Here is a 14,265-nt window from a genome sequence, read left to right on the forward strand (position 1 = left end):
GGAGTATATTGCTATTTCTGATTAGCAATATACTCCGGATTTTTCCCTGGGCTGGAGGCCTGAGTGAGGGAGAGTTTCTTTCCCCACTCAGAATTCCAGTCCAGGAAGAAATCTGGAGTATATTGCTATTTCTGATTAGCAATATACTCCGGATTTTTCCCTGGGCTGGAGGCCTGAGTGAGGGAGAGTTTCTTTCCCCACTCAGACTTCCAGTCCAGGAAGAAATCTGGAGTATATTGCTATTTCTGATTAGCAATATACTCCGGATTTTTCCCTGGGCTGGAGGCCTGAGTGAGGGAGAGTTTCTTTCCCCACTCAGACTTCCAGTCCAGGAAGAAATCTGGAGTATATTGCTATTTCTGATTAGCAATATACTCCGGATTTTTCCCTGGGCTGGAGGCCTGAGTGAGGGAGAGTTTCTTTCCCCACTCAGACTTCCAGTCCTGGGAGAAATCTGGAGTATATTGCTATTTCTGATTAGCAATATACTCTGGATTTTTCCCTGGGCTGGAGGCCTGAGTGAGGGAGAGTTTCTTTCCCCACTCAGACTTCCAGTCCTGGGAGAAATCTGGAGTATATTGCTATTTCTGATTAGCAATATACTCCGGATTTTTCCCTGGGCTGGAGGCCTGAGTGAGGGAGAGTTTCTTTCCCCACTCAGACTTCCAGTCCTGGGAGAAATCTGGAGTATATTGCTATTTCTGATTAGCAATATACTCTGGATTTTTCCCTGGGCTGGAGGCCTGAGTGAGGGAGAGTTTCTTTCCCCACTCAGACTTCCAGTCCTGGGAGAAATCTGGAGTATATTGCTATTTCTGATTAGCAATATACTCCGGATTTTTCCCTGGGCTGGAGGCCTGAGTGAGGGAGAGTTTCTTTCCCCACTCAGACTTCCAGTCCAGGAAGAAATCTGGAGTATATTGCTATTTCTGATTAGCAATATACTCCGGATTTTTCCCTGGGCTGGAGGCCTGAGTGAGGGAGAGATTCTTTCCCCACTCAGAATTCCAGTCCTGGGAGAAATCTGGAGTACATTGCTATTCTTGATTAGCAATATACTCCGGATTTCTCCCTGGGCTGGAGGCCTTAGTGAGGGAGAGTTTCTTTCCCCACTCAGGCTTCCAGTCCTGGGAGAAATCTGGAGTATATTGCTATTTCGGATTTCTCCCTGGGCTGGAGGCCTTAGTGGGGCCTCTCCAGTATTATTATTATTATTATTATTATTATTATTATTATTATTATTATTATTATTATTATTATTATTAACATTGAGGATGGGTGGCCATCTGTCAGGTGTGCTTTGCTGTACTTTTGGTGCACAAAGGCAGAAGGGGGTTGGACTAAATGGCCCAAGGGTCTCTTCCAACCCTCTCCATTATTTTATTATTATTAGTAACATTGAGGATGGGTGGCCATCTGTCAGGGGTGCTTTGCTGTGCTTTTGGTGCACAAAGGCAGAAGGGGGTTGGACTAAATGGCCCAAGGGTCTCTTCCAACCGTCTCCATTGTTTTATTATTATTATTAACATTGAGTCTGGGTGGCCATCTGTCAGGGGTGCTTTGCTGTGCTTTTGGTGCACAAAGGCAGAAGGGGGTTGGACTAAATGGCCCAAGGGTCTCTTCCAACCCTCTCCATTATTTTATTATTATTAGTAACATTGAGTCTGGGTGGCCATCTGTCAGGGGTGCTTTGCTGTGCTTTTGGTGCACAAAGGCAGAAGGGGGTTGGACTAAATGGCCCAAGGGTCTCTTCCAACCCTCTCCATTATTTTATTATTATTAGTAACATTGAGTCTGGGTGGCCATCTGTCAGGGGTGCTTTGCTGTGCTTTTGGTGCACAAAGGCAGAAGGGGGTTGGACTAAATGGCCCAAGGGTCTCTTCCAACCGTCTCCATTGTTTTATTATTATTATTAACATTGAGTCTGGGTGGCCATCTGTCAGGGGTGCTTTGCTGTGCTTTTGGTGCACAAAGGCAGAAGGGGGTTGGACTAAATGGCCCAAGGGTCTCTTCCAACCCTCTCCATTATTTTATTATTATTAGTAACATTGAGTCTGGGTGGCCATCTGTCAGGGGTGCTTTGCTGTGCTTTTGGTGCACAAAGGCAGAAGGGGGTTGGACTAAATGGCCCAAGGGTCTCTTCCAACCGTCTCCATTGTTTTATTATTATTATTAACATTGAGTCTGGGTGGCCATCTGTCAGGGGTTCCTTGCTGTGCTTTTGGTGCAGAAAGGCAGAAGGGGGTTGGACTAAATGGCCCAAGGGTTTCTTCCAACCCTCTTTTTTATTATTATTATTATTATTAACATTGAGGCTGTATTTGTTTCTTTTTTTAACCTCAAAATAAAATATGTGCCATGTGCATAGGCATTTGTTCATAGTTTTTTTTAAAAAAACTATAGTCCGGCCCTCCAACGGTCTGAGGGACTGTTAACTGGCCCCCCGTTTAAAAAGTTTGGGGACCCCTGCTCTACTGTATTGGTGTTTACCAAGGCTAGATAGAGATGTTTAATCACTGCCATCTATCAGTCTTGGGAACTCCAAATGACAATAATTAATTTTTTTACTAAGCTTATACTCTATTCTCTGATACAAATAATGTTCAAAGTACTGTAGCACATATAAATAAAATATACATAATCACTCTCCCCACCTTGGCTTGTGCTTCTTGCTGCTGGGGTACAAATTACCTCAGCACATAATTCATCTGGAAAAATAAACAAAAGTTTATCTGAATAAAAATGTTTTCATCTGCTCTTAGGGTGATTATTGATCTGGAACTGGACAGTTTCAGTATCTGTAAGCAGCCCCTGAAAAAACTTACTCTCATTATTTTGTTACAAGGCGTTGGAAATAAAGTGCCACTTAAATCACTTGCTAACTTCTCAATAAATACTTTAATTTTTTTGCTTTTTAAAATGGGTTTGTTTTATAGAGTTTTAATTCTATAATTTAATCACATTTTTAAAATAAAATTCTTCCTGTAATTATTTTAACTTGGGCACACCACTTTGGCTCACAGGTGCCTGCTTTCCTATCATGTGGCTGCCTCCTGCAGAATTCTGGAAAATATAGTTTAGGGCAGGACCTGTGGAATTCTCAGCCAGAGAAGTCCTTGGATTTCCTAAACTACATTTCCCAGAATTCTGCAAGAGGAGCCACATGATAGCAAAACAGGTGCCCGCACTTTAAAACAGCAATGGGATATCATCCCAGGTGTATAACTAGCCCCCTTTCCTCAAAGCCAGCAGCAGCAGCAGCAGCAATAAAAGCATGTGTTGTTGTTTTTTGAGACTTTGAGAAAGACTCAAGTCTATACAAATGAAAGACAATGGACATGTCTCATATTTTTGCATAATGATGATAAATATAATGAAGGGTTGGTTCATCAGGGTACTCAACACATAATAATTCTCTGCCAAATGCATGAACTTAGTTCTGTCAAATAATAAGAATATATATACATTAACTGCTGGATTGCCTTACTGGTTTTATTGCCCTGAGACCGTTGTTGAGAACATTAGTATAATTGCTTAATGTTTATCAGTTTACTGTTTATGCAACTACAATTTTAAACCTCACTCACTAAATTGGTACATTTTAGTAAACCAGATGTAAAAATTTTGTTGCAAAATATATGCAGAAGTAGATTTATAATGTGGGAGTCTCAGAGGAACATGCTCAACTCCATGTACAAACATGTCCTTTTAACATGGGAAACTCTCATACCATTTGCTCAATTTTACAATAGTGTTGTCCTTGTAATTCAGGATACAGTTCCCAAATTTAACAAGAATGTACTTTAGAACAACCACCATTTCTTAACCATATGAGTAAAAGTAAAGGTTTCCCCTGACGTAAAGTCCAGTCATGTCCGACTCTGGGGGTTAGTGCTCATCTCCATTTCTAAGCCAAAGAGCCGGCATTGTCCATAGACACCTCCAAGGTCATGTGGCCGGCCTGACTGCATGAAACGCCGTTACCTTCCCGCCAGAGCAGTACCTATTGATCTACTCACATTTGCATGTTTTCAAACTGCTAGGTTGGCAGAAGCTAGAGCTAACAGCGGGTGCTCATTCTGCTCCCCGGATTTGAACCTGGGACCTTTCGGTCTGCAAGTTCAGCAGCTCAGCGCTTTACCACACTGAGCCACCGAAGGTTCCCATATGAGTAAAAGCAACAGCAAATTCAAACCCCCCTTAGATCAAGTAAGATTTTGGTTAGAGGACTAGGTCAAGATATACCTATTATTAAGAAAAGAAGGTAATAGAGTAGAGAATAATTCACTAGTTTGATGACTGACAGGGATGTAGTATATAAATGCCTGTGACTTGGGAAGAGGGGAAGGAGAGTGGGTTGGATAACTAGTTCTAAATAGTGATTTGTAAAGAATATATTGTACATAATATGCAACAAAAAAATTAAAAGCCAAGAACAGCTAAGGACAACCAAGTAATGATTTTTTTTCTTTGAGAGAGAGAGAGAGAGAAAGAGAGAGGAAGGAATGAAGGGATTCCTATTCTAGCTCATTTTTTAAAAAAGCAGTCCTCCCAGCAAAATTAATTTTTTAGATTTTTAGATACTTTCCCCTGAAATCAATCAGGTTTTTACGATTAGATTTTAGTTTTCAGTGAAACGCTCTCAAACAATCATAGCACTAATTCTGACATTTCAAAATCTAGATGTCATAAGGAAATTTAGCTGGAGTGTCAGAATCTTGGGACAACTATAGAATAGAAAGAAACGACTAAGACTATCCATAGAAAACCCACATTTAAGATTGTGATCATTCCTTATGATGCTATAAGTTGCTAAATCTCCTGAACTGGGAAGAGGACAGGACAGAAATCATCGTCGTCATCATCATCATCCATTGTAAAGCACTGTACAACACTGTGCTCCAGCCTTCCTCAAGTTGGGACCCTTCAGATCTGTTCATCTACATCTGATGGAATCTATAATCCATTCTGTTTGTTTACATTCTCTACATAACATCCTTGTAGCAAAGATAGAAATGCTTATTGAAATACATGGAGATTATCTTTTTTGTTAAGATATTTGCTATTAAAATTATGCTTATCGTAAGATATTGATTTTTTTCCTTGATTGCTTACTTTGAAATTTGCAATTTTTCAAAAAAAAAAAGAAAAACTTCAAAGGTTTGATTAAAAAGTGGAACAGCTGAGAAGATATATTAAGATGCCCCAATATGTAAGTATAAGTTTATCAGAAATCTGATTAATGAAAAACACCATACTTGACAATTAATACTGTATATTAGTTTTAAATCAAGGGCACAATCATATTAGCTAATACTTTGTCACAGATTGGATTTTTTTAAAAGGAAACCATAATTTGAGAGATAATTATTTCACTTGATTAATAAGCTCTAAATTAAATTTCCAGCATTTAATGAGTCCATCACTTTGACACTGTGCAAATGAATACATACATAATATATACTTCACACAGTAATACACAGTAATATTTTTATAGCTGATCCACCCCTCTTTACAATGAATTACCTTCACAGTATGCATTGTCCTCTCGAAGGGCTCTGAAACCATCTCGACAACTACAAACAGCCTTCTCTTCAAGGTTTTTGCAGAAAGAATTCTCCAAGCATTTGTGTCCTTCGGAACAAAAGTTGTGCCCTAAAAATAAGTTACAAAGTTCTAAACAACTGAGTCATGAAGTCCATTTTCTAATGAATTATGTGGCAGCTTCCTGCTGTTTTTAAGATTGCTAAAATAAGAACTAAACAAATACCTATGAAAATCAAGATAAAATGTCTGCTAAGCCAATACAATAGTAGCACCATCATATAAGTCAGGGGTGAGAAATTAAAAGAACAGAAAGCCACATTAGACCCCTGGGAGATCTTAGTCAGCTGCACACACATACTATGCCTGCCCCAAGTACAACACAAATGTTTGCCTAAAGACATTTTTTGTGGGCTTTTTGAACAAAATAGTATTCTGAGGTTATTTTTTATTTTTGCAAAAATATTTTAACCACTGAAGGGCCCAAATTGGTTCCAATCAGTGGAAATGCCCTCTACATTGCCAAATACAGTAGAGTGTCACTTACCCAAGCCTCGCTTATCCAAGCCTCTGGATAATCCAAGCCATTTTTATTGTCAATGTTTTCAATATATCATGATATTTTTGTGCTAAATTCATAAATACAGTAATTTCAACATAACATTACTGCGTATTGAACTACTTTTTCTGTCAAATTTGTTGTATAACATGAAGTTTTGGTGCTTAATTTGTAAAATCATAACCTAATTTGATGTTTAATAGGCTTTTCCTTAATCCCTCCTTATTATCCAAGATATTCGCTTATCCAAGCTTCTGCCGGCCCGTTTAGCTTGGATAAGTGAGACTCTACTGTACTACTTTTAGGCATTTCAGGAAGAAACCTTTTTATTATACTTGAGGGACCCTGGGGCTACATAAATGACCCTGAAGGAATCATTTTGCTCAATCTTGATATAACAACTAGAAGTAACATTTTCTCACTTATCAGCTTTTAATTGTCTTAAACTTTATAACTGTGTGCAATTTACAGTTGGAAAATATTATCTAACTGGCCAACCAAGCTGTGAGTTCTGATAAGACTACAACTTGTAAAATTTTGTCAGATGCTGAAAAATCTTCCATTTTCTTATACTTTTGGATTTCTGGTTGTGCTCATGTGTATGGTAGAACATTCCTTACCATTTTATATGGCGTTACAGTAGGTGAAGAATGGGTTCACTGGTAGAAGTTGTCCACTACCATCATGCGACCGACATTCTCACCTTACCATTAACTACTGAAAAGGGGACTTGACATACTGTCTAGCCAAGCCCTACACAGTCATTATCCATCAAGCATCCGGAAGAGTAGCAAAATAAAAGAAATGAATTCTGAGGCAATAATACCTATATTAATAATACTAAAGATTGGACTCAGGACCCCTCCAGACAGGGCCATGTTGGGCTTTTACCGGAGGCATCCAAACAACGTTTCTAGTAAAAGAAAATTATTTCAGGACAAAGCAGGTAAACCCTGCTTTGTCTCGAATTGATTAGATAACCCATTAGACCAGGGCCTTCCTCAAATGCCCGGATCTAATGGGGTATAGGGGTAGTCCCGGGGGTCAGTCCTCACAACCATTTCACACTTTTTGGACCCCTGGAGCTCAAAGATGTGAGATGGCACCTCCCCCCTTCCCAACCTCCCCCCAAAAAGCCTTAAAATTTAAAAAAAATGTATTGGGTCACCATGATGCTGCTATTTTAAGGCTTAATGGGGGGGTTGGAGTGGACCCATTCCAGTATAATAGTGACATGGGGACACTCCCCCAGGGAAAGCCCAGGTTTTGGGAAGGGGTGTGAGGACAAAGACCCATGATGAAGCAGGTTTCTTAAAACCACTTCATTGTGGATCTTTTCCCAGAGTGGAAGCTCCCTTCAATTTAGACATGTGCAATTAAACTGTGGAAAACACAGACGTCCTTAAAACCACTAGCAATAGACTCTTCAGCCCACTTCAGTGTTACTAAATAAAAAAATCATGGGAATGGATAAGTTATGTGTAGAAAGATGAGAATACCCCAGACTTAAGCAGGGTCATCAGTGATCTGGAGCCAATGCAAATAGGTAGCCATTTTCACATGAGGCATACAAAGTGCAGCTCAATCCTCGGCGGGCCTTATCAGCTATTTAATCCTGAAATATACTTTTGTCTCTGATCACTAATCAAAGCTAACATTAGAAGAAGCTTTCAAGCTAGATGGGAAACTTGTATGGTCTGCATCCAGAGTACATGCCAGAGACTTTCCATCCTTGATCTATGGCTTCACTACCTAGCTGTGGGTAGAAGCAGTGGGTCCCATGGCAGTCTATCTTGTTCCTTCTTCCTCTCAAAAAAGCATAGTTAAGGACAAATATTAGCTTTAGGCTAGGATTTTCTGGCTTTTATCAGTGTGTGTTAGAACTTTAGCATCATAGGAGGCAAAGGTTACATTTTCTCTATTGATCAATATGTTCCCTTTGGCAATGAGGCACTCTAAGAGAGTGAGAATGGATGATTAAATCTGCACTGATTTCAACTTTCAGAAGTAAGATGTATAGGCAGCTCATGACAAGCAAATTTAAGCAGACCCAATACAGACATGTGAATGTTCTGATGACAAGGATGAAAAATGCCAATTGCACTTGTCAAGCCTGTGTGGTCTCTGTGAAGAGACAGAAACATTATAATGAACATTTTCCCCTGAGTCATTTAAATAATTGAAAAGCATATAATAAAATGCCCTTTGAGTTTATTTTGATAGATATGAAATTCTTATCTGCCTCTGTTATATGGCTTTCTTTATGAGGATTTTCATCTTCTTTGTCATATCACTAATTTTAAATTTTATAGCTAGTTAATGCAGGAGATGAATATTGCTGTTGTTTTCATATGTGGCACAGGTATATCAGAAATTCTCAGGAGACCGAGGGTTTATTTTATATAAGAATTTGGCTGGTGTTCTTTATTTATTGAAAAGATAAAAATAATCTCGAGTGCGGGTGGGGATGTGGTGTATGAGAGAAAGAAGGAAACAGCACAACCTATGAAGAGTTCCAAGAACTCTTATGTATACATGAAACTGTGGTTATTTTTACTATAACTGGGCCAGACGCACTTGAGGTCATAAAGTCCCACAAATACTATACTTGGAGGACGTGGCATATTTTGGATGTGGATAAGTGAAACCATAACTACTGTGTCCACCCTGAGTCCTCTTGGAGAGATAGGGCAGAATACAAATAAAGTTTTATTATATATATTATTATTAAAAGAAGTTAGCATTGCCCTGGACAACAACAGCCAATAAAAATTCCAAGACAGTAACTCATATCCAATCCTTTTGATTGTAAATGAAGGTCCATACTATTTGTTTTAACTCATGTGATAAACAACAAAGCCATCATACTATTTTAAGATTAGCAGATTTAAATTTCCATGCACTCAAGTACACTTTATCAGATACACTTTATCAGACATGTTTTTACTTTTTTTGTCTTACCTTTACACACTTTGCAGCAACTGTTAGATAAGGAGATCTGTTGAGACTCGGGGCAACTCAAGGCAGGACAATTTGATTTCACCACACGCTGCATTTTATAATCCTATTGAATCAAGATCATGATTTAATTCCATAAATTATGAAATACATTTTTAAAAATTTGATTTAGAAAATATGGTTGGGAACCAGAAGATACTAAACAAACAGTTTTATTCTAGTAAAAGGAACTCAGGGCAGCTTACAGGTGGCCGAGCCCAACACATTGAACAAAATACAGCAACTAAAAACACAGTTAAAAACATAATAATAACATACAACAGTCAAATTAAAACACAATTAAAAATCAACAAAATATACAAGCAGCATTAAAACTACAGTAGAGTCTCACTTATCCAACATAAACGGGCCGGCAGAATGTTGGATAAGCGAATATGTTGGATAATAAGGAGGCATTAAGGAAAAGCCTATTAAACATCAAATTAGGTTATGATTTTACAAATGAAGCACCAAAACATCATGTTAGACAACAAATTTGGCAGAAAAAGTAGTTCAATACGCAGTAATGCTATGTAGTAATTACTGTATTTAGGAATTTAGCACCAAAATATCATGATATATTGAAAACATTGACTACAAAAATGCGTTGGATAATCCAGAACGTTGGATAAGTGAGACTCTACTGTATATAAATCAGACTCAGCCTACCAAAGGACAGTAATGTATCAGATTTCAAAATTTCCACACTAATATACATGGGAATTAATTAGTCATTACTAACTCAAGAACATCATGAGTCCCACTAATTCTATATGATTTATAATCACAATAGAATCTCAAGTATATGAACTTTAACATTTAAATAAGGAAAATCGAAATACAGGTCATTAGCTGCTTGTTGAGACTCATACTACAACTGAGCGGGTGACTGCAGCCCCAGCACTTCTTTGTTTTTGCCATTTAAAACATTACTTTAAAGGACCTCTGAATCTATTATGTGGAATGGGGCTCATTTTAGTACTTTTGAAAATGGAGGGAGGGTGCAAAACCATGACTTCTAGCTATTTCTAGTTTTGAAAAGGACCCACTCCAAATAGCAGTTTCCTCCTTCCCCAAGAGAGCTAAAGAGTCCTTTTATATTTTTAAAATATAGATGGGAGAGTGCATCTTTTTGCAGTTTAATGAGGATGCCTTGGATGCCTAGGCATTACCAGTTCTTGAGTTTAAACTACTCACCTAATTCAATGATGTTCAAAATTACAGAATTACAATGAGGCTATTCTGTGATGTTATCATCATAGAAATATTGTACTTAACTTGTTTGAAAGGCCGCATAATTTATATGCAGAATTTCATTGGGGAATGGAGCTTATAAAGTTAAGCAACTTTAACAATTACAACACCTATTTTTTATTTAAGGATCAGAGATTCCCATGAGCAAATGCAAACTGCTATTTTGTTATTTTTGTCCATACTGATGAAAATTGTAAAGAAGGCAATGGGAATATAAAGAGGTATTATTCTCAATTTCTCATCAAATTAAAAGGCCTTATTAAAAGAAAATGCTTTTTTTTACCAGAATGAAATAAAAACTAACAAAATACTGCAAAAACAACAATATTACTGTTACAAAAAAAACACAGGTTTAAACTACAGGCTAAGAACTCATTAAAGGGAAGATAAAAATGTTCTCACCTTGCATTCAAACAGAATACAATCCCCTGAGTTTGAGTGTATGGTTTCTCTTTCACCTTCAAAGTAGGTCTTTCCTTCAAACACACATATTGCTACAGAATTAAAAATAGAACAATGTTTTAATTAAAGTTGAGTTCTCAGATATTTTTACATTTGATTATCTCAGTAATTAATACATTATTATTTCAGCACAATATTCTAGATTATGTAAATTTATACATAATTTAGTAATCATTCAGCAACACTGATACTGCAGTTAAGTAGACAGAAGAATTCCAAGATTTAGAATAACTAGATTCAAGTTTAAATTGGCAGTAGAATCCTGAGGATAACAACAACCACAACAACAAGAACTTTATTTTGATATCCTGCCTCTATCTCCCCAAAGGGACTCGGGGTGGCTTACATGAGGACAAGCCTGATCCAACAAAAATTAAAACCAAACATAGATTAAAACATATCTCAATAAAATCAACATTACAACATGACAATAACATAAAAACAGCATCATCAACAGCCAATAGTCTGAGCAGTAATTGATGTTGGACATTTTACTTTCCCTGCAAGTATAACTGGAGTAAATGGAAGCAAATGTATGTTTTCATGGAACTGCAGCTCTTCATAAATATGTTCTTTCCTGGGGACTCTCATTTGCAGAGTTGCCATAAATTAAAGTTGACTTAATAGCCAACAGCAAACTACTTCTATGTCCAGTTTTTTTAATGAATAGATATAGCTCATGTGGGAGCAGAAAATGAGGTGAGTATGACCTCATATAGCTCCTCACTCTTGCTCTTGATCAGAGGTTTCCAAACTTATTTGGCCTGCCACCCCCTTTTCAGAAAAAAATACTCAGCGCCCCCTGGAAATCTAACTTCTTTAAAAGTGAACAAAAAGAAAGATGAAGTGGCAAACTTTCATTCTTTTATGTGTCTATATTTCTACCTACATCCTACAACATGTTATAGAAATATGTTGTTGTAAATAAGACACCTTGAAACTTGAAAATCTAAAATTATGTATTAAAATCAATCATACTAACATTTGCATTACACACAGAAAATTAAGATAACAAAGGATAATATTAAAATAAAAATTATGAATAGTATTAAAAACAACCCTAAGTGAGAAGGATGAATCTGGTGCACTGCTATCAATTTACTAATATTCAGCTATATTTTTATCAGCAGAATGAACTTATTGGACAAAGTTTTTCACCACCGCTGATATGTTATTTTGCTAGGGGGTCCTGTTTATCTCCCAAGAGAAATTTGATCAACAAACATGAAGATAATTATGAATGTTTGTAACTTTTGTACTTCAATTCCCCCACACACTTCTCCTACTCTAACCTCATATATGTGTGTGTATGTGTGTGTGTGTGCATACGTATGCACACATATATATATTAGTCAAGAACAGGACACTTCCATGCACCTGACAAGGGAACTATAATCCTTTAAAGTTTGTGTCCAATGAAACTTGATATTATTCATTTTTTTGCTCTGACAGACTAATTTAGCTACGGACTTCATCGCACAGGATAAGTCAAGCATTTTGGAGAGTTGGTTTTCCCTTAAGCTTCGCAAAGCCTCGTTTGAAAATTAAATAGAAGATTTTCCTACCCCCATCACACTAATCCTTCTCTCCGCTTTCTTTAAGATCTATCCATTTGATTTGCCACCACATGGTAAAGACTTGTTTCCCCTACTGTCCCTCCCCCATTTTCCTTTTAAAAAAAAAGTTGTCCCTAATCTTAGGAGTTCAATTTACAGCCTGAAAAACTCACAAAACTTACATTACAGAATTCAGAATAAGAGAGAATGGGGAAATGTAGCGTTAGCTCCTTTATATATATATCTCTGCTAGCCTTTTGATAGGCAAAACAAAAGTTTGACAATGCAGCAGGAATTTCAGAGAGGCAATTGAGAATTTTGAAAGAGGGAGCTTGCTAAGGTTACAGAGACACTTTAAAAGAGCAGAATTTGCATGCTTGCTATTTTCCTCAGAATGTTTTGAATATCTTGTTTGCTATACCTCCTCAGTCCCAAAATGGTAATAGTGGCAGAAAAGAATTCTGCCCATCTGGGCTCCTCTCTCCATGATGTTATTGTTTTCTTTACAAGTGGGCAAGGGATAATTCCCATCACAAGGTAAATTGGGCATTCTATGTGGGGAATTAAGAAATAAGTAGCTAGCCAATCGACTTAGGAATTATGGGAAAAACCCACACTTTAGAAATGGCAAAATACCTCTACCCCATATTTGAAGCTTGCACCGTGTGAAGGGCACCATCAGTGACAATTTTGTACGTGTTTAGAAAGGCTTATTTATGTGTGATGATGTGATGACCCATGGGCCTTGTAGTCCTGCTCAGGACATTGTAATTCCTGATGAAGATGAAAACTTGGGTTTTTTACCTTCCCAGTCTGAACTGGATTCCTCTCAGCCAGATCTTTCCCAGGCAGATCTGGGAACCTTGCACCTGCAAGAAAGTTGTCTCCCAGAAGTATGACAAACAAGCCCAGAGCCTACTTCTCCCGTATTCTTGCGCCGGGAGTTTTGTAAACAACAGAGAAGTTTGGATTCAGCTTCGCGCAGGAGTGCAAGGATTGCAGCTAAGAATGTGGCCAATTAAGACTGCTTCTCGTGAGAATCTTTGGGGAGTCTCACATCTGGTCTCAGAGTTAGCTTTCGGTTCTGATTCCCAGAGAACTGCTTCGGCGGGAAAGCTAGACTCTATTTAGGTGTTTTACCCGCGTAGTAACTTCGCGGAGTCAATTCGTCAGCCTACGGAGCGGGTCGTGTCTGGACAGCGCGCTCCGATTCAAGCCTCGCTCTCGCTCAAGCCTTGCCTTGCTATCCAGCCTTCGCCTTGCTTCCCAGCCTTTGTTTACCTACGGACTTTGCCTTGTTTCCCAGGACCAATCCTTGCCTTGTACCACGGATTTTACCAAGTTATTCCACGGACCTTGTTCTTGTTCCTAGTTACCTTGTTCCACGTTCAAGCCTTGTTTCAAGTATCAAGTTATTTCCTAGCCTCGCTCAAGTTTCATGGACTAAAGGACCTTGTCATCTCCCCTCACTTTGCTTGGCAAAGTGAGTGTTTCGGTTATTGGATTACAACTTTGGACCTTAATATTTCTTATTGGACATTGCTTTCTTGGACTAATTCTGACCTTTCCTGAAAGGTCTAATTCTGGACTATTTTCTACACTTGTTTTTATTAACTTTATATATTCCTTCAATAAAGATATTAGATAGATTCTGGCCTCTGTGTATGGTTATTGGTGCTCTGCAGCCTGGGTCTTGACAGTTTGACTCCGCCACCCTAAGCACCAATTAACCTCGGCCAGAATGTCTACCGGAGTCGTACCTGGGCCGAGCGGCCAGCCGATTACCTACACCATCGACAAGGAGGAGGTGGACCGAATCCGTGATAAGCTCAATGCACAGGATGGAGAAATAAGGGGTTTGAAGGAACGCGGAATTCGTCTTCCGGCCATGGC

General features: G+C 38.3%; 1 protein-coding gene across 5 annotated transcripts in view; it reads right to left on the bottom strand.

The window, feature by feature from the left end:
- Positions 1-14,265, bottom strand: part of nell2 (neural EGFL like 2) — a 185,518-nt gene that overhangs the window by 101,627 nt on the left and 69,626 nt on the right. For 3 of the 5 annotated variants that reach the window (XM_062982513.1, XM_062982514.1, XM_062982512.1), the window contains exons 10-13: positions 10,757-10,848; positions 9,065-9,167; positions 5,527-5,655; positions 2,655-2,708 (exon numbers count right to left, since the gene is read on the bottom strand). In XM_062982513.1, coding sequence (XP_062838583.1) covers positions 2,655-2,708; positions 5,527-5,655; positions 9,065-9,167; positions 10,757-10,848 — 378 coding nt within the window. The remainder of the gene's footprint in view (positions 1-2,654; positions 2,709-5,526; positions 5,656-9,064; positions 9,168-10,756; positions 10,849-14,265) is intronic. The other 2 variants (XM_008111097.3, XM_003221271.4) reach the window with 1 other exon arrangement.

This window comes from Anolis carolinensis, chromosome 5, assembly GCF_035594765.1.
Source record: "Anolis carolinensis isolate JA03-04 chromosome 5, rAnoCar3.1.pri, whole genome shotgun sequence".
Classification (NCBI taxonomy): Eukaryota; Metazoa; Chordata; class Lepidosauria; order Squamata; family Dactyloidae; genus Anolis; species Anolis carolinensis.